This window comes from Opisthocomus hoazin, chromosome 15 (genome assembly GCF_030867145.1).
Source record: "Opisthocomus hoazin isolate bOpiHoa1 chromosome 15, bOpiHoa1.hap1, whole genome shotgun sequence".
NCBI lineage: Eukaryota > Metazoa > Chordata > Aves > Opisthocomiformes > Opisthocomidae > Opisthocomus > Opisthocomus hoazin.
This window is the reverse complement of record NC_134428.1, coordinates 10,988,018-11,008,901: the sequence shown is the minus strand read 5'-3', so window position 1 is coordinate 11,008,901 and position 20,884 is coordinate 10,988,018. Positions and strand designations below refer to the sequence as shown.

The 20,884-nt window shown below is 37.4% G+C and overlaps 1 protein-coding gene across 44 annotated transcripts in view; it reads left to right on the top strand.

Moving 5' to 3' along the window:
* RBFOX1 (RNA binding fox-1 homolog 1) overlaps positions 1-20,884 on the top strand; it is a 1,166,109-nt gene that overhangs the window by 874,625 nt on the left and 270,600 nt on the right. For 2 of the 44 annotated variants that reach the window (XM_075435969.1, XM_075435954.1), the window contains exon 1: positions 6,637-6,987. The exons of 38 other annotated variants lie outside the window; for them this stretch is intronic. In XM_075435969.1, coding sequence (XP_075292084.1) covers positions 6,844-6,987 — 144 coding nt within the window. In that variant the 5' untranslated portion in view covers positions 6,637-6,843. Of the gene's footprint in view, positions 1-6,631; positions 6,988-20,884 lie in introns of those variants that run through there. 4 more of the 44 variants (XM_075435983.1, XM_075435972.1, XM_075435966.1 and 1 more) reach the window with 4 other exon arrangements.

The following is a 20,884-nucleotide window of genomic DNA, read 5'->3' as shown; positions in this document are numbered from 1 at the left end:
GAATTTTAAGATGTTTTACTTGAAAGCCAGATTGAAAGCCATGAGAAAGAATTAGACATGAAGGGCTAGATTTTGAAGAGTCATTGAGCTAAATGTAAAATTGACTTAGTCCATCTTATGGGGTAGTGTCAAAATGATGAGGAATGTTTCGAGGTTTACTGGTAGATGATGATAAATAAAGTTCTCAGCGGAGCTCTGGAGGTATCATTCATTTCACTGGTGGGATCACGTACTCACGGCGAGTGGGCAGGCTGTAAACTGTAAGCAAGGGACCGGAGCAGTGGAGGCTTACAGATTCAGCTGCAGTTAATGGAGGATTTGTTGATTTGATACATGAACGTGTTAGTATTTAGCTGTTACACATTAAAATGAGTTGCTGCATTGTGGACTTAGTCTGGTGGATTTAGATTCACGCAGAATATATGAGAGAGATCCAGTTGTAGACAGAATAATAAAAGGTAGGAAGTGGTTTCATTCTAGAAGGAAACTGCTCATGCCCAGTTAATTTCATTCCTACAGAGGAAAGATACAACCTTTACATAGTAGTATAATTAATCTATCATTTATTCTCCTTCTGAGGTTTGACATCCTTTTAATTTTTTTGTTAAGAGATTAATAATCTTTCACAAACCGCTGAAACTTCAGCAAGATGTGTTTATGCTGCCCTACTATGTGTACTTACAATTGCATTTGGTAGTGTTTGGTGTTGTTTTGGTTGTTTTAACTTTTATTACTATCACATGAAAAGAAGCTCTAAATTCATGTATTCCTGCTGCTTATATTGCACTCCAAGTTAAATTCTTTCCTTGTGATTTCATAATAGCAGCAAAGTGTGAGATCTGGTGATGCGAATCGAGCAAAAAAGTTAGGGCAAACTTTTTTGATTAATGAAGGCAGGCAGAGGTAGACTTCATCACGTTAGATAAAACTGTAGACTTTTTTTCCCTAAGTATTTTGTAGCCCTCCCATCCTACCTACTGAAGCTTTAAGCTACTTAACAAGTTGTACATAATTTTCTGTGATTAATACTCATTAAGTCTATACATTACATTTTTTAAAGAATGAGTTTTTAAAATTTAATTCTGAGTTAATTTTCTAAGGGTCATGTTATATCTTTTAATCTGGAATTTTGGAAAGACAATTACAGGGCAACACTACACATGACACACTGATGTCTTCTTGCTAGCATGACAATATTAAAAATAATCTAAATGGTAATTGTTCTAGCAAGGACACTTCTGACAAAGCAGTTCTTTTGTGAAGCAGGCTTGTTCCAGTCTGTCAGATTTAAAGTATCTCTGTAGATGTCTGTTTGAGAAAGTTTATTTGATGCTGTTGACAGCGTATGATGGGTGAGAGCCTCTGAAAACGCAGCGCTGAAGCGTCTGTGCTTCCTGCGGGCTAGGTGAGGCGGGAGCGGGATCAACAGGAGATTGCGGTGCCCCGATTTATATTTCACCTTCCTGGTTCTGTCTTCTCCCTGCTTCTCGAGCCTGTACTCTGAAGGTAACAGTTCGGATAAGGCTCTGGGTTTTAATTTCCCCCTCCTGAAAATTCAGGGCTGCCGCCCTCGCACTCCTTCCTTTGTTCTGGCAGCGGTGCCACGGGGTGAGGAGCGCGGTGGGAAAGCTTCGGCCGCACCCGTTACCGCCGCGCTGCCTGGCCTCCCAGCTGCCTGTGCCAGGACGGGCGCCACAGGCGGGTGGGCACACGGAGGCGGAGAGCGGGAGCGCGACCCCGAGGCGCCGGGCGGTGCTGTGGAGCCCCACCGCGTGCCCTCCGCGCCGGGCTGCGGCTGGGCGCGGGGTCTCGGCAGAGCGGGCTCCCGGGGAGGCTGGCGCTGCGGCAGCGCGCGGCTCCGCTAGGTGGGGGTGCTGCATGGCTGTGCGCGGCGGCGCTGGTGGGGGGGGCGCGCAGCTGGGTCAGGACCCGGTGGGTGGGCCTGGCCTTCCCCCCCCCACTCCCTTGCCTTCTGCAGGACGGCCAGGTACGGTAGGCCAGGGAAATCAGACCTGCTGAGGAACGTACGTCTTCTGTCCCAAGTGTCTCCAACTTTACGAGGGCTGAACGTTCTTAGTGCTTTTGTTCCCTTCCCCACTCCAAACGCCTTGCTGGGAACAGGGGCCCTTGACTTCTCACCTGGTGAAAAAATCTAGATGGTTAGTGTTGAAGGCTTATGAAATATGTATTAAATGGTGCTGAAGAGGTTAACTGTACTACCGAGTCTTTGCAGACACTGGGTATGAAATACTGGAGAAGTCAATGGACGTAGCGCAGTGCTTAATAGAAACAGAAAATTCGTGGTGCTTGTGTGCCGGAGGTAAGTGTGAGCCTCTGCGATGTCTTGATCGTTGTGCTAAGAGCTAGGAAAGAAGAGCAATCTTAACAGAAACCTTAAATTAGAAATAAGTATTTTCACGACAAGAAAATATCACGGGAAGGATCAGATGTCACCCATTAATTGGAGAGAATAGAGGGCAAACCTTTTATTCAGTCTTTCGACAAAACAAATGATTTAAAAACATTGGTGATATTTCCCTAGTTTATTTTAAAAAAACCGTAACACACGTGTTAGAAAATAGAATACTATGTGGAATAAAGGCAAAGATATTGACGATTGCTAGTAATTTGTCAGAATATGTTAATGAAGCATTCTGTTTTCAAGCTCATAATATGCTGCTTTTCCTGGTTTGAAGTTGAAGGGAGCTATTTTTTTTCATGCGGCATCAGAAAAGGAGTGTTTAGAAAGAGGACTGCACTACTGTTAGCGTCTATACCACCTGCCTGAATTATTTTTTTTGTCACATTAATAATCTTATGAAGTTGAAAAGAAAATACATATTTCACATGGATACTGTAATATGCAGTTGTGGTTTTTTTTTTTTTTTTTTTATGCTGGGCATCTGGAGGCATACAATCCGTATAATACTGTATGCCTCCTATATGTATAAACTTGTTAGAGTAGGCTACTAGTGAGACAAGTTTGAAAAGCCAAGTGGTGCGTGGTCTTGCAGGTGATCTCTTTCAGATCTTTTCTTGCTTGATGGAAAGGGTTTGATTGATTAGACAGTCTGCTGTGAAAATTCTAAAGGTTAACTTTTAGGCTAAATGTTTGTAAATGTGAAATTTGAACTAAAGTTTTGAAAAGTAGAAGTTGGTTACCAGATCACAAGAAAATTGAGTGAATGATTTTTAAGTGGAATGTGTTATACTAAGTAAACAAATGCATTGTAAATGTGAGAGTGTATTTGTATGTCAGCTGTGTGGGAAATGCTGTTGGTTCTGTTTAGTTGTTTCAGAGGTTCTTTGATTTCATGTAGCTATTTGCATATTCAAGATTGGAAGACTGGAAGTTCTCTGCCTGTGCTATATACCGTAACACTGACAATCCAGACAGGTTGGAAAAGGGAGTGTTGCCTCTCACGGTGGCGTAGGAGGCATTACACCTCAGATGGCTCCGTTACCACCGTGGAAGAACTTTTTATTTCTACATCTCTAACTGAAGTCCCACAGAGGCTGATCTGGTTTGTGTAGACTGGTGGCCTCCTCTTGTTTTGAACAATGTTTGTAGTTGTTGTTAATCGTTATCTAATTGATAATACCAGCAACTAGGTGAGAAACAACTGATTTCAGTTACTGACCCAACAGAGGAGCATTGAGGCAACTGGAAGATGTCATACGCTGTAGGTAAAGCGGGCTTGCAATTGCACTTATTGATTTTTGCAGAATAAGGGAAAAATCAAGTTATTAATAATTTGCAGATGAGATATTGATGGAGCATATGCTGTTCTGTGAAACTGCAGCTATAGCGATACCGTCCCTGTGCATGAGGTTAGAAGGTCAAATTGTGTACAGTCATTCATGTACCTTTGGCAAGTTTGTGGTGGTACTTACTGTATATATAGCCATAACTTGGAATGTGGTTATGATTGATGGCTTGGGTTTGGTAGGAGAGTGTGTATAAACAAAGAAATGGCTTTAAAGAAGAGACATTGATTTTATTTTTATAAAAATAAAACACATTTTGTTACCTTTTCTCTTTTTAGACATAATGATAAGTTATCTTTGGAAAGGATGAAAATTGATAATGACTTTCTCTTGCATCTCTTGAAGTAGCCTATATCAGGCTAAAGAATTCTGTTTCTTTCTTAGGTTGTTTCTATGTGTATAGGTGGTTTGGATAGTTAAAACATTGACATTCTTGTTTTAATAATATGAATAAACAGATGTAAGGTATCCATAGTATTTGCGGGTCATATTTTTCTTACTTTGAAGTGTGTGAAAGTTTCAAGGATAAAAGGCTAATGAGTAATTTACTTCTGCAGTTAACATTAGCTACTTTTACACTACTATATTCTCTTCAAGTAATTGTTCAACACGCTTGTTTTAAGAGTTTAATCTGTTTTATGGATGTCCTTTAAGCTGTAAAATAGTGCAATAGACAAAAGAAACTTTGCTTGACCATCTCCATGTTCCAGAACTTCACTTTAGGAAATTGGATAGACTTCTATAGTTCCAAACTCTTTGGCTAGGAAACAGGCTACCTTTGATTTTGACATAATGTGGAACGAGTTGGTTATTTGCCTCCTTACATAACATATTTGTTTTTCATTAAACATTCTGATAAGGTCTTATTAAAGTACCATGTATTATTTATGGTATTTCATATGAAAATGAGCTGAAGGGAAAATTCTATCAGCTTAGGGCATTTGCAGAATAACAGCCTTTCTGTGCTAGGAAAAAAAAAAGGTAGAAAAGCATGACATACTCCTGTCAGAACAAGAGACTGCTTAAGGCAGAGGAAGCACGAAAAAAGGAGAAAGTGCATAGAGAGAGTTCATTTCTCCTTCTCACTCTCTCTTGCTCTGTGGTGTGTGGGGGTTTTGTTGGTGGCTTGGTTTTCGGATTTTTTCTGTTTGCTGTTCTGTATCTGAGCTGTTCTTGCAGATCACTCCGTGACAAACTGCAAAAGCAGGGATGTTTCCTAAGACAAAACCAGTCCCTGTATTGTAAGTTTGTGCGTGGTTGTTCGGGTGTTGATTTTCGAGTTCTCATATATTGGTTTTGTTGCATTGACTGCTTTTGAGAGAGAAAATTATGTAATAATTGATTCTGCTGGAAAATTTTCGATTTTGCGTGAAGAAGACTTAGTGGATCTAAATCAGTCTCTGAAGCTTGTGTGGGTGCAGGTATGTGTGCGCACATGTAGAATGAAAAAGAATTTATTTTATTTTGATACAGCGCCTGAGTTGCAGTGACGTTCTGTATCTGTTTCCAGTTAAGCAGGGACTATTATTTGTTTTTAAGGGCAGATCTTAATATCAAACCAGTTATGCTGTTGATGAAATAGGCTTCTCTTGTATGTGCATTATTTATTGTGGTGGACATTAAACTTGATCCAAGATGTGTTTTTGTGGGAGTTAGGTATCCTATAAAACAGGTAATTTTAAAATCTTGTGCAGAGTCTTTTACAAGGAACCCCTTCAAAACCTCAGGTGTTGCTTTGAGGTTTGACCTTCTTTCCTAAAGAGTTAATATGTAATTAATTTTTCAAATTGTAATTAAAAATAGTAGTGTCTTCTGGTTATACTTGAGTTGTATCTAAGAAAAAAAGAGAGACCTGTAATATAGAACCTCAAGGACAAGCTGTAATATAAATTATTTGATTTGCAGGTCACATCCTACTTTATTACATAAAGACTAACTAGATCTACTAATGAATAATTATTACTCCATAGAATGGGGTGGGGGGGGGAGAAAAAGCCTGCAAGAGTGGAATACTAATTTGAGGTATCACTCTCAAAGTAAAAAGTAAACATTAAATTCTGAAAATGGCAAATGTAATCTTTCCATGTAACCTGATAGGGCAGTCCTTTATAACAGACTGACTAGCTGTCAAATAAATTTGTAATTTTAGATGAGATGGGTTTTAGACCAATTTTAAGATACAGTCTTTATCCAAGCCTGCTCCCCTCCCCCCAGTGAAGCAGACATAGTGTGCCAGAGAATTTTTTCATTCCTAGTGTTTCTGCTGCAGTGGTTTACACTGGTATTTCACAGTTTCGCTATAATGCATTTATAAGCTTCTCTGGGAAACTAGGTGGTGAATGAAGTGTGGATATAAAATTAATCTGTGTTTAAAAAAAGGTCATTTACTGATAGCGCTTTATATTTGCTGGAATCCTCTTGGCTAGTCAAGATTCTTTCCCTTCCCCACTTTGTGCTTCATACTTCTCTTTTTAGAAGGGGAAAGCCCTTTCTATCTCAGATGCGAGTCCTGAGAGGGGAAAAAAATATCGTGTGTGTGAGTGTGTATGCGTGTGTGCAGAATCGTAACAGGCATTCAGTCCCAGCTGGGCAATGACACTAATTGCCCAGATCTCATGGATGCCTGTGATGCAGCGCACTCACTTGCTCTCCTTCCCTATCCTCTCCAGGGATTTTTAAAATGCAGTATTTGAATTTTGGTGAGTGGTAGAGACCCTGCCCTAGGACCCATTTGACAAATGAGAAGCTGTGCAGCATCAGCACCAGCCGACTGAGCCTCACGGAGTCAATCTCTCGCTCTTACTAGTCAGCAGCTACTGTTGTGAGACAAGCTTCAGCTCTCGCTGTCATTGAGGAAGTTCCATTTGCTCATCAATAGGCTGCAGGCTGTGTCTTCTTTTTTTCCTCTCTGTTAAAAATTCGTAGTTTAAATCTACCAAGTTGCCTTAGCTGACAAATGAATGTAGGGATCTAGCGCTGGGGAGAAAAAAAAAAAGGCATTGAAGAAATCCTGTTTCTTATTTAAATAGTCAAAAGGAAAAAACTGTAGTGACAAGATAGGGCAAACGTGCTTGCATGCAAGCCCCCTCACTTGTTCTACGTAGACTTCAGAGCAACACCATGCAGCATCCCCTTACGGGTGCAACCTGCGTGGCACTGCCGAATGTGGGCATGTGTCCCCAGCTCTCCTGTGCCTTGACTTTTATGTACTTACAGCAGGTAAGTTTGCTTAACTTTTTCTTTTCCTATGGTGTCTGCTTTGTCAGCATCGTTTGGGGGATTTGTAATCTTGGAGATATTTTTTGTGTGAATAGACTGTATAAATGTCTCCCACTGTGTGGAGTGAATGTTGTGCCTGCACTTGAGAATGGTGAGAGTGAGTAGAAAATACGTTTTTACAGAGCATCAAGCCTTTGCATATCTCTTTTTTTTTTTTTGCGATGTCTTTATTGATGCTGTTTATAGATATTTAGCACAGTACTTTGACTGCATTTCTCATGGATACTGTAGCAGAGTTTCAGCCATAAAGGACTGCTCTTTATTCACTTGCAGGCATAAATTATACTTCTAATGTAAATGTGCCCAATGGCAATTTTGTTTAAGCCTTCTTTGAAGCCAGGAATTTTAAGTCTGTGTTGAAACATGCTGCTGATTAAAATCAAGCTGATTTTTAGTTCACCAAAGAAAAAGAAAAAAAAAAAAAAGACTTATAAAGCTATATGTGTGCAAATGAATACTTCTGTCACTGAAGTATACTGGAATGGGTTTAAAAAATGTTCTGATATCAGCAAAATGATACCAATTTCTAGTCTATTTTTAAGGGTTTTTTAAAATTCATTTTATATAATTTCTACTTCTAGATTTTTTTAAGTATTTCCACCACTCTCTCCCCCCAAATTATTTACTAGATGGTACCCTCTCTCTGTTATAACATGAAGTAAATAACTGGATAATAACTATTTTTTAAACTAGTATTTTTGGAATCATCATTGTATTCTACATCTGTATTTTATAACTGACTCCACTGTTATAGAGAGTCACCTAATAAGTATGCAGAGCCAAGACAGAAATATGTTATCATGCAAAAATGATTAATCTTGTTTATTTTGTTAGTTTCTGGTGAAACTTCAGGGGGGGGAAAAACAAATCTCATGCCTACTGGAACGAATAGGGGCATTTCTTCCAAATTCTGCTACAATAGTTTATATGCATATTGACTTCCATGAAACAGTCTGTAACTTCATTTCTGCATTTGCAAATGCCTGATAGATGTTTTACAGTATTTATTTTCTTTCCTGAAGGTTAAATAGAATAGATTTAAAGCTTACTTTTTATTTCAGAATATTTGTTTTACTACTGAAAGAACAGAAAAGTATTTGCAGGATACAAACCCTTCTGTAGCTTTTTTTTTCTTCAGTATAGTAGGATAAACCACTTCTGACTTACAGCATGGGAGTGCATAATAAAAGATTCTTGTGTGTGCCCTGGATAATGCATGTACGTGGGAGAGATTCATATGTCTGCAATTAAAATCTGCATCAGATAAATATGAAGTATTATTTAAATAAAATGCATGTCATAATTTAAGTGTATGTTCTTAGTAGTTCTGTATTCTGGATACATTTTGGAAAAGATATTTATAGATCAGCTTTAATGATCCAGTGTGACTTATGCAGTTGCTGGTTGTATACAAAATGTACTTCTGTATTTTGCTGGATTTGTTCGTTTGAGTTTGCCAAACAATAATTTGTATGTTAAAAGATCCAGCTTTTGAAAGAAAAAATGTGAATTAAGGTGAGAGGTCAACATGGCCACACGAGGAGCTGATAAAGGATAACAAAGATGAGGTTAGGTGCTGTAATAACCTTCCTGTGTGAGCTATTGTAGTATCATTATGCAAACACGTCTATAGTATGGCACTGCTTTAAGGTTGAAGAAACTGTGCAACCATAATGATTACTTTAAAATACTGACTTCAATTCCATCTATTCCATTTGAGAGAAAGATGAGAAGTGATTGCTAATGCGCTTTAGAAAGGGCTGTATCTAGCGGATAATTTTTAACTCTTTAAGTGGATTAACTGTCACACTGAAAGTTTGTTTTTTTTTTTTTTTTTTAAAGCATTGGCTTTCTCATCTGGTTAATCCTATTGTCAGTTTAGAATCATTCTGCCTCTACTAATCACAATTACATATAAGTTAAAAAGTCATCTGAATGCCTGAAGATAATTGTGGCAGGTTCACAATTCTGTGCTTGTTGCTTCTTTTGGTTGCTACTTGGCGTTTTAGTTATTCTGTATTCCTAGAGAGTCAAATATCATCTTAATTCAGATATGATTTATTATTTTATGTACTTGGTTAAGTATTTCTTTAGAAATAATGTTACTTTATTTCAAAATTATTCAGGCAGAAAGATGGTACTGTGGTGACGTTACCTACAAAGCTAACATAACATGGTTCTGGTTTTAAATAGGAAAGGGTAAGAAGTGTTTTATATTTTTGAAAAACATTAAGAAACTTTTGCCATGACAGTCTACTTGTTTGGGGTTTTTTTTCTGCTTTTCCCATGTCTGATAATTTCTAGCAAACCTACAAGAATACCTATGTTTTGTATGTTTGGAGCAAATAAGCACTATTTTGGTGAAACTGTAAAAGTTGTTCTTACTCTGTAAAGTTGTCTATCGATCTCAAATACTGGTAACCTAAAAGCTTTATCTGGTAACTTAATAGCTAGTGATTCCCCCCGCCTGTGGACCCTGTGACCAGCTGTATATAGACACCATGTGAACCTACAGAGTGGAGTATTTTTTTTCCTATAAAAATTGCACTTCAGATATGTCTGCTCGCTTGCACCTCAATTAAAATGAATTCAGACATCTGTACTACAACCGAGCTCACTCTCAGTTGTTAAACTTTACTATTTAGAGTCTATGAAAAAATTATTCTCTATTTTTGTTTGTATATGCTAAATATGCTACTATTCTGTCACATTTAAATTTTCTGATTGGATGTGTGCCTTTCCTAAAAGATTATAGAAGGCATTATGTTCTTCTCAAGATGGGCAAACCAGTCATCTTGTCAATAAATATTTGTGTAGCCATGAGGATGGTGGTTTTCTGTGGAACTTTATTAACCATTTGAGAAAATTTGTGTTTTGGTAGTCATTTAAAATTGGCCATTATTTATTTGCTAAACTAATACTGCTTGGTCAGTTTGTTTAGTATAAATGGATTAATTGTTTTTCACAGTCTACCCACAGAAGTGCTCTACTACATTGTCTGGTGTTAGAAACTTAAGTATTTGCTTAAGATATTAAGTAGCTTCCAGATTATGCACGTATATGATGTTTCAAGAGCGAAGTGAGAAACTGGATTTTTTTTATTTAAAAACAGTTCGTGCATACAGGATGCTTTACCTAAAAACACGTAAAGCTTAACTGTTGAAAATAAAGTTAAAAATAGATAATGTACAGAGGCCTAGTTCATGTTGCGTTATGTATTAGCTGTCAGTAAGATACTTGAAAAAAACCAACAAAAACGGAAGGGTGCTTCAGAGTTAGTTAAGCTATGGGAAGTAGTCTGAAATTATTTGGAAGTTCCCTTACTAGGATGCTTCTAACTTTAGAAATCCAGAAAGAGTTTTCAAACAACATTAAAACCAACAGGACTGTCAGTGGCAGCAATAAACAGGAGGAGGATGTATGGTTTTTAGTGCGTCATTATAAAGATAGGGACAATTGGGGAAAGTGTAGATGCATTTGGGTTAGAATTTTGCTTAGTGTCGATCTTTAACGATACAGGAAAAAGGAGCTTGGATTTGTATTTCACCTTATCATCCTATCATTTGGTAGTATTTTATGGTGTTAGAAACAGCTAAATACATCTATTTTCTCTTCTCCTTAATACAACCCATCAGTGGAAGAAATTATTTCTGACCACAAGCTTACATCAAATGCTAGTGTGAAGTAATATTTGCAGCAAAATTTTGACCCCCTGGCAATTGGGATTTAGCGTATATTAATGGAGGCTTGGTTCTGTTAACTGGTATTTCCCTATGATATATGTTTGCCTGGACATAGGGCTATTTAGTTGGTATTTTCCGAGTAAAGTTACAAAGTCAACTGTTGTTTTAAAACATCACATAATATTCCATGTCATAATGAACAGTGCTGCTGTCATTATTTTAAAATTGGTGATTTTTTTTTTCTGTTTAATGATGATATATGTGCTTTGTTTTAAGTAGTGAAGTGGTTTGTACAAAGGGTAATTCCTCTTAAATGGAGCAATTGCTCATACTGGACATTCACAGATCGAAAACAATTGAACTGAAACTTCAATATCAACCTTTTCTGTCTTTAACAAGGCAGTGCAGCTCTTGTATCACTGTTAAAAAGAATCCACCATGAAAACAAAACCCAACAAACCCTCCATCTCTACCCCAGCCATTCCATTAGTGCTTACATGGTAAATTAGTGTAATTTTATTTGGGCCTTAAGCATTATCGCTATGGAGAAAAGCTGAATTCTCGACTTAGTTACTTATGTCATGCTTCTGGATCTGATGATTTATTGGAGTCTGAAAGACTTTTTATCACATTCTTTCTTCTTGGCTTAATTCAACGTTGATTTATTTGGTAGCATTTTCAATTGATGTAGTCAATAATGTCAATAATGGAATAAGGATTAGAGCTGATTATCTTTGTGCTAAAATTGTGTAAAAGAATTAAATTGGATTAATAATTCCTGGATACAGTTTACCTTTTTATTTAGAGAGCACGAGCACATCAATTGCTGAATGCCAACATTGCAGTTACAGTTCTAAGTGTGTGTCTTTTGCATTTTATACTTTGTGAGTCTTTCAAAGGATCGGGTGTGGTAGTTGAATTAGATAACTGATGCTTTATGATGACACTGTTTAAACCCATCATGAGAACACTGCCTTTCTTTACCTAGTCCATTTATAGTGCTCACTCTGTGGCTTTTCTCTAAAATCAGTTAATCTGACTTTCACTCATGAAAATTTTAAGCATCTGTTAGCTTACAAATTGGAGTCTTTGCACAATTTTGTTCCTCAGTCTGCTACTTCATGGCAATTTTCATGTGAGAGCATACAACCTCTGCTTATGACTGCATGAGTGAAAAGAAGTCCACGTTACTAATGCTCACTTACCGTCTGTTTTTCTTACAGCTGGGCCTTGAATAATTGTCCAGTAGCTGATGGACTGAGGGTAGGCAATCTTTTCAGGGTTTTCTGATCCATTTAACCAGCTTCACTGCCCCAAGAGAAACATAGTGCTTGTTTATTCATATGTGTAGGGTAAAAACCTGTACTTTATCAGATAAATTATAGGACTCTGTTAAAACAGAAGAAAGGCATTACCATGCTGCAGGCAGGATTGCGCGGGTGGATTTGCACCTAAGGGCGCAGTGTGGCAAGCGTAGGGGATTTTAGTTTAGAAATGAAATAGACCTCAAAAGGTGGGAGTGTAATTGTTGCATCCAGAAGTACTGTTAATGCAGAGGTAACCAGTGATAGCTTGATGTGCTGTTTATCTTACCAAATGATCTTACATACTCTATTCAGGAATAAACTTTGAAGCTGGTATTTGAGGCTCCACCTCTTATTCAAGACAAATTTAAATGTTTACATATCTTTTGTCTCCCAAGAGCTGTTTTGTTGTTTTCCAGAGACTAATGAGAAGTGGCTTAGAGATCAAGTGCTATAGCAGTACTTATTCTGAATAAGAGCTAGTTTGGGGCGTTTAACTACAGCGTTGTCAAATAAGGTCAGTCTCTTCTCACAATAGCGAGAGGAGGTGCTTTAGTTAAGTACTCCCCTCTTCAAATACTAGAAGGAAAAAAAAACAATATCAACCCAAGTAAAAAAAACCCACAACACACCAACCAAAAACCAACCCCAAACACAAAACCCCCTCAACCAACCAGAATCAGTTAAGAAAGCTACTAGCAGTTGCAAAGGAGCTTCAGTGTGGCAGAAACAGGTGAATATTTTTGGCTTAGAATCATTGTTTTCATAGCTGAGCTCTTTGAACATTTTAAAACACTTCAGCTGAAAAGTGACAGCTGGATTTTCCGTGGTGAGCTGTTCGTAAGTTGTCGCTATTCATTGTTATTTGATAAATATGCATATGGATGGTTATTTTCTGAAAAAATACGTGATGTGGTGTTTTATGTCAAGGAAAGCATGTGTTGGTTTTAGCAGGGTTTTTTCTCAGGGCAACTAGTAGGTATTTCGTTCAGTTTCTTTAGGTTTTTTTGACCAGTAGCCATGCAATACTAGACTAGGACATTTTTTGGTTTTCAATGTGTGTATTTCTGAACTGGTAAATAAATACAATCATCATGTTAATATTAATTCTGTTTTAAATATTTTAGAAGTATTTAATAGATAGTATAAATGAAAGTTATGACAATTACGACACTAGAATTTATCACCTTGCTTTATAGAGTTAGAATAATGTTAGTGGAAAGGAGAAGTCAACACCCTCTAAGAATCCTTCAAGCTTTCCTGCCTTTTGAAGGTGTATGTGCAATTGATTTATCAGTTTTAAAGTGTGAGGTGTAGTACAAGAGCTCTCCTGAGGAACTCCTGTCATTTCTTTGCTAGCATTGCTCATTTACCTCTGAGTTGCCTAGTGCAGCGCCATTGTCTTCTTTTGCATTTTGCTTCCCCTCCTACTCTGTCAGTGCAGCAGCCCAGTGAATTTAATTACAGAAAATAGCATATCTAATGTCTATAGTATCCTGACTAGTTGTAGTTGGGCCTTTGGTCTTTTGCACTGTAGCAGGCTCCAGCTGTGGAGAGATCGCGCTGTGTTTTGATCCTGCTCTTTCTCATTGTGTTGAACACAGGCGGAATCAAAATTAGATACTGTAGTAAGAACTGAAGCATTCAGTGAATTATTTTTTCTTCACAATGAGTCACTGATTTTATGTTTTTTCCCCCAGATAAGGCAAGAAAATATGGGGTACTTTAGAATTGAGATACTTAAGATGTTCAGATGCTCATGAATAAGAATGCAAGTGCTTTCATCTTAGACCATTTTCTAAATTTACCTTTTGACCTTTTATATCGAAACATGTGAAAATTGTTGGTCTTCCTATCTATAACATCTTGAATATGCTTTTTTTGGTAACTGCATAAATTTAATAGTATCATCACCTGTATATTTGTCAGGTGTGTATATACTTACAGTTATGGTGTGCCTTGCCTCAATTCCTTACTGATTTGCATTAACTTTTATTATTATTATTATTGTGTAGTTTTGAAGGCTGCTTCTTTAGCCTCTTTTATAGCTATCTTCATTATCTCTGCTGTGGCCAGTAAGCCTTCTATAAATTAAATATTTTTAATTGATTGCTTATGGGCGTGAAACTTGTCATCACTCCTTGTTTGTGTAGAAAGTTGTACAATATAAGCTTATGTTTTCATAAGGGCACTGTCGCTCATAAGACAGTGTGAATTTAAAGTATTTGTTTGAAGTAAGTTTTAGTAAGCATTACAGACGGAGACAAAAAAACCTGTTAAAAGTTCTCCCAGAGAATAAGATCTTGTCAAAACAGAGCTGGTGTTGAAAATTTGGGGGTGAAAAGAAGTCAGGCAGCCCATATCTTCAGTGAGTGTCCCCTCCTTTCTTTAACTTTTTCTCCTTGTCATGTATTTGTCCTGTCTCTGGGATGTTACATGTCTGCATGGCTCAATTAATGCTCTATGGCAGGAGGAGGAAAAAAATGTCTCTCTCTTGTCAGAAGCGAAGTTATTTACTTTCAAAAGCTGACAGAATAGCACTGCAGGGGCTTCATTTATTTCCGTTCAGAATGTCATTATTGTGTAATGCAGAGGGACTTCTGCATGCATTGCAGGCTTATTCTTGTAATCTGTAGTCTGCTGGATGGCTGCAGAAGTGTAAAACGGCACTGTGGAATGTTTCCCTATTCTGACTTCAGCTCCTTCGCTTTTTCAAAACTGCATTCCAAGTGTCTTAAATATTTACTGTTTAGATGGCGATAAATTCGTTTGGTGGTGGTGCTGATGCTTGATGCATTCAGAATCATGCTCTGGCCTCGCTGAAAGACTGATTGTATCCTTAGTTACCTTTATAATGTGTGTCATTTTTCCTGATGGGTAGCATATGGTTTTGAGACTGCTTTTTCAGCATTACTCTCTCTGTCATACTCTAGTTTTTCTAAGTCTAGCCCCAAAAAGAATATTTTAGTGCAGAATGTTTTATAAAGACTACTTGCTGTTTCATTTCAAACTTTGAAAACACATTCAACTTCATTGTTGTTGCATTGCATGTACTTCAGAGGCAACATAAGTAGTTTTCATGTTCCCTAGCCAAGTGCAGTGTGTTTTGCTGCAAAAATACAGGAATGTTCAGAAATTGCAGTTCCAAGAGTTTTGGTTTATTTTTCCTTTCCCATTGCTACCATCTTTTCCAGCTCCACTTAGAATACCACGCTCAGCTTATGCATGTGAAATTGCCTGTTGTGCTGTGGAAAGATGTGAAGATTTTTGGTACACCAAAAGTAAGAACAGTGATACAGCTAACTTCAGGAGTTCCTCGTGCCCAGACATTGCTCTTGTTTCTGCCTGGTCTTAAGAAAAAATAAAAATAAATGCTCCAATGGAACATTACGTCATTTGGAGAGGCGTCACTTTTTTCAGTGACAGTTGATTAGTTTATTTTTTTTTTTTTAAGATTAACCCCACTTTGAGTAGTTTGTTTCAGTTTCTTTTTAGTTTAAAGTGGTCAGCTAAACATCTAAAAAACTCAAAATGTATTCGTTAGTAATAGATTTTATTTGAACACAACCTGTCTTTAAACGAAGAGAAAAGGATTCTACTTCTAAGTGGGCTTGCTTGCTTCTTTCCTTCTTTTCTCTTCCTTTATTTGCAGACACAGAATCCAATAAATTTCTATTGCAGTTGTTGGGCTTGGGGGAGAAAAAGGAAAGGAAAAGTACAAAGCTATTGGGAAGCGTCAAACACGGAGAATGATGAAGTACGTTTCATAGCAGTCAATTCCAACCCCAAAATCCCTGTTGTGCAGGAAGGCTTTCCAGCTCACCCAGGAAATTCAGCCATTGCACAGAGTAGTATTAATGATTTATACACACCGCACCACTGCTCCTGTTCACTAGCAGAGCCAGATTGTGTTAATAAAGGAATTTCAGGGAAAAGGGTCCCGGCATGCTGAGTTGTTTTGCTCAGTGCAGTGGATGCTGCCTTCATAAATCAAAGGAATTTAGTGCTTTACAACCTTTCAGAGCTGGTGAGGGTGATTTGTTTGTTTGGTTTTTTTTTTTCTTAATCTGATTCACCTAGGAATATTTTCATTTCTATAAAGAATGAATGAACTACTGGATGAGATCTATCTCAGTTGTTTTAGAGTTGATTGGTTTGCTTCACAGTGGCATTATACTTCCATTTGTTTTCCATTTGGTATTTATGCTTTATGGTGTTGTCTATGGAAAGAGGCTAGCATGGTTTTATTAACACAGAGATGCAGATCACATTATATTCTGTCTTGTTTCTTAGAAATAACTAAATAAAATGTAAAGGCAAAATATGTTTGCACTAAACAAAGAAATTTTGTATTCTTTATCTAAAATAAAAAATTTAATAACACTTATTAAAGCACTTATTTTAAATCAAGATAATTTTTTATTAGTAAAAATATGCTTCCTTTTTCTTTTGCAATAAATGTGAGTGTTAATTTTCAAAGTTGTTTTTTTTTTTTCTGGAAACTTTGTTTCTGAATAGCAACTGCATCATTAGTACTTGATTTTGTTTAAATTTACACAATGATTCTTATTGATATCGATCCACTATTTGAAATTACTAGAGAAAATGTATGTCTACCTTTGATTATAGAATTAAAGATAAAGGATGATTTTTAAAAGGCTCTCAAATTCTCATGTTTAATAGAGTATATTAGTGTTATGGGACACTCTCCTAGAAAATAAACACTTGGTTTGATACTTACGGAACCAGATCTTTACTTTCCATTATTGTTTTACAAAAGGGGTGAGGGTAGAAAATAATTACACGAATCCTGTTTTGCAGTTTAAGGGAATCTGGCTTTCCGGGGAAATCTTAAGACTTTGTATTACACAGCAGGTACAGAGTTTTTAGTCTGTTTGGATCATTTGGAGTCACTGATTCGCGTAGCTTTTGCTTACAGAACCTGCAACTGCCCTGTCCTGGCTTTGTTACAATAGCAAATATGGTTCCCTCCTTGCTTTATGGCAGTCAGCAATGTGGGCATCGGTACTGCCAAAGTTAAAGCTACTTCATACTGAGAGGAATTTTTTGCTTGTAGTTTTTTCTGTAGTCTGGAAACAGATGAACACCTTTTCCAGTATCATCACTGGTTTAAATATCGCAGAAAGGAGACAGGTGCCCAGTGAATGAGGTTTGTGTTTATAGAGTACCATTTTTATATTTGTTTGTCCTCTATTATTTGGGTGCATGAGTGTTTCATTGTATTTAATTATGTCTGTGAGGCACAAGACAACAGTCAACATCTGCTCTATTGTTTCCTTGGTTTACAGATAGCTTTGATGGGTTATTAAACAATCTATTTTTCAAACGGAAAACAGGGAAACAAGCTGCACCCATATTATGTAATTTTGTGAAGGTACATTATGTAATTAGTTGTCTAGTATTTGCGCAATAATCTGTCTTTTTGGTTGAATACTACATTAAAAAATATGTGATGATCTCAGGCAGCTTTTATTTCTAGTTTATAGTATTTTTCTAGTTTATAACATATGGGTTAAGTTGATTTCACCACAGATTTTATATTTAAATAATGCTTGAGTTGTGAATGCTATTTAAAAAATTAGATATGTGTATTAACTTCCATTTATTATTGAAACAGCTACTGATGAACTTTTGGTGACTACAGAAAAAAAATGCTAATGAACTTGAATTATTTTTGAGTAAAAGTTGATGTTGTTGCCAGAGCATCACTTGGGGATGGCAACACTCAAACTGCTGTTGCTCTCACAGATCTTACTCAGGGCAGAACAACCCTTGGCACTCCCCTCCCGAGACAAGTTGTACTGTACAGGCAGGGAGGCAACACGGTGGAACTTGACTCTCCTACAAGTAGATTTCCTGTTTGGTTTGAATGTAACTGTGACCTGTTTTAAGTTTCTGTGTGTAACGCGGATGTCCACTATACTCTGTCTGGACAGATTAAGGTAAATCACTGAAAAATTCCAACTACACAGCATGTGGTCTTTTTTGCCTCAAAAATAACATTCAGAAGAAAATTTTCCAGACACTAACGATGAAGTATTCCTAAAATTAGGCCTTCTGTAGCTTTTATCATTGCGGAAAGTCACCTATTAAAAATGTTTAAGGAAGAACAGGAGTTTGTAGTATGTTCATGGCTACTGAGGTGCCCCTGTATACCATTGTGGAGCTGCACTGTCTTTAGCAGTTTCTTACATGGGTACAGTTGAGGCCTGTGAAATGTTGTTACTGTAATGTGGTTGGCTTGTGTGCACAGGTTTTGCCATTGAAATAAAGTTGTTCAATCTTGTTTTGACATGAACTAAACTAGCGCTTGTATATACATAAAGAACTGAATTCAAATGAAAAAAAAATTTTAAGAAGCATAGTTACTTGGAATTCTAAGTATGCATTATTAACTCATGTAGGACTGATGCTCCAGCTCCTTGTTTCAATGTCATTTTGCAAAATGGCATTCAGTTTTTAGCATAGAATGAAAATACCTCACTTATTTGTGCAAGGGCTTAGAAATACTTCATAATCTCCCTCTCACCTCTCCACATGCGTCAGCAGCAAAAGATGTAAATGTAAAACAGGGATTTCGGATCTGTTCTTCAAGTGCCATTAAATGTTTCTCAATAGTTTTGGAGAGTTGCGCTTGCAGTTTTGACTCTCCACAAATGTGACAAATGGAAACTGAATTTCTAAATACAGTTTTCTGAAAGAAGTGCCAGGGTAATGCTGTTTGTAGGCAATTTTGTTTTCAAGGTTTTTCCAGAAACCCACTGCAGGGTTGGGGCGAAACTGTGGTTTTGTTTGTTTTTTTCCTATGATGTTTATTGCTAAATGGTTTGGTAGGGCGGGTCTCTTAGGAACTGCTCGTTATAAACAAGCATATGTGTTTGTGTGCAACCAAGCAAACCATGCCGGTGTCTCCAAATGTATGCGTGGGAATGGAGCATTCACGGGCTGTTTTTCTGGTGTGCAATGCAGAGATTGATTGTAATGGGAGAGAAAACCAGGATCAGAATTTCTGCTGGGGTGGAGCAATACAGTTCATTGACTTCCACTGAGGATGTTTTCCTTGGCTTTGCTGCAAAATTAATGCATTGTACAATTTACGTGCCTTTTCTCTCATCATCATGTTCTTGTATGTTTTGCTTGAGAACAGTTTTAAGGGCTTATTAACACTAAAATTATACAAGGGGTATGTGTCCACTTCCAGCAGAAAGTGAACTTTGAAACTGCTTTTTCAAAATCTAAGGAAAAGTGTTTACCTCACAGATTTATGAAGGAAGCTTAGTTGCAGCAGGTGGCGTCTGATCTGTGGTGGACGCTGGTCGCTTGCACAGCTTCCCGAGGAATTAGGGCTATGGAACACAAAACCGTTCAATGTTTGCTTTGTGCGATCTTAAGGAGCTCATCAGGGCTGAACAGTAGAGGATAAGAATTCATGAAATTTAGCTCTTTTACTAGTACCACAAATGGCCGAATAGATTAGTAGACAACGACAAAAGTTGTTAAGTTCCATTGCTTTTGCAGTAGTACTGAATTCCACAAGCATCTAAAGAAGCAGGCTGTGAAGGAGACCTATCGTTAAGAAAACATTTGAGGAAAATATAAAAACTTTCGAAAATAATTTCTATAAGAATTCACTAGTCTCAGTTGACTCCTTAATTATCCTGAATTCTGACAGTTCTGTAAGGCAGCTATGTAGTGCTTTCTGTCATTGCAGTACCAGAGAGATGTTCCAATAATAGCATTTATAATCCAGATGTGCAAAAGTTATGTCTGTGAGAACAAGAGGATACGAACTTTCAGTGCAGTTCATGTTTGTTGGGCAACACAAGTCAAAACGTGTAGGGGAATATTATATTTCTTATTTTCATTTGTTGCTGGTGTTCAGTAATATGCATTTTGGTGTTTTGCTTAGTTGCTAAACAGTATCATGAGTTGCATTTCTTCTGCTTAGGGACAGATCACCATTAAAAAATCTTGAGAAAAGGTAAAATGCTCTCAGTGAAAGAGTTTGATTTAAATTTTTTGCGTCATTCTCCTATGTTGCACTGCAGGAGAGTTGGGCACATCTCAGGTCTTAGAAGGAGACTACTTAACCTTTGTCTTATTACTTGCAGCAATAAAATCTTACTCATATACAACTAATAACTTTAATATCAGCTACAGTACTGGTTTCAGTAAAAACAGAAATAATGCTTTTCTGTTGTCCTCCTTCTCTGCACAAATTTACACCAGTCCTTTGCTGGTGAACTCCAACGGTAGTGACAAAGGTTGATTAAAGCCTAAATGAAGGTGAGATTAAAAAGGCCATCCTTTTGGTATTGGCTTCCAATACCAAATGGAGTTAACCAGAAGTAAAAAAGTTGATAAGTGGATGATAGGAAAGGCTCTTACCATCTGGCATTGATACAGGTGTTATGGTTTTCTGGTCTTTGGTGCTTATTCTGTCCTCTTCTGTTATTCCGATCAGTAACACGATCCCCATGGGTTTGTCTTGTCCTGAGGAAGTTGTTGGGAGAGCTAAAATTAGAAATCCAGTGTTCGCATGAATACAGTGTCCACTGGGGTTCCTGAAGAAAATCATGTGTTTAGTAGAATAGTTATTTAGGACTGGAATGTATAATAAAAAAGTAGAATATTGTCAAAGAGCTCTTGTGGAGGGAAGGAAGAAGACACATGATGTGATTCTTTAAGGTGACATCTGTTTACTGTAGTACCAAGAACTTGTGTTGAAGCTTAACCCAGGGAACTTTATTCTTTCGAAGTAGTTTTCCCATGTGCTAGCTGTTGACATGAAGGTGCCTGCAGAGAGTACCAGAGCAATTCCACTCACAT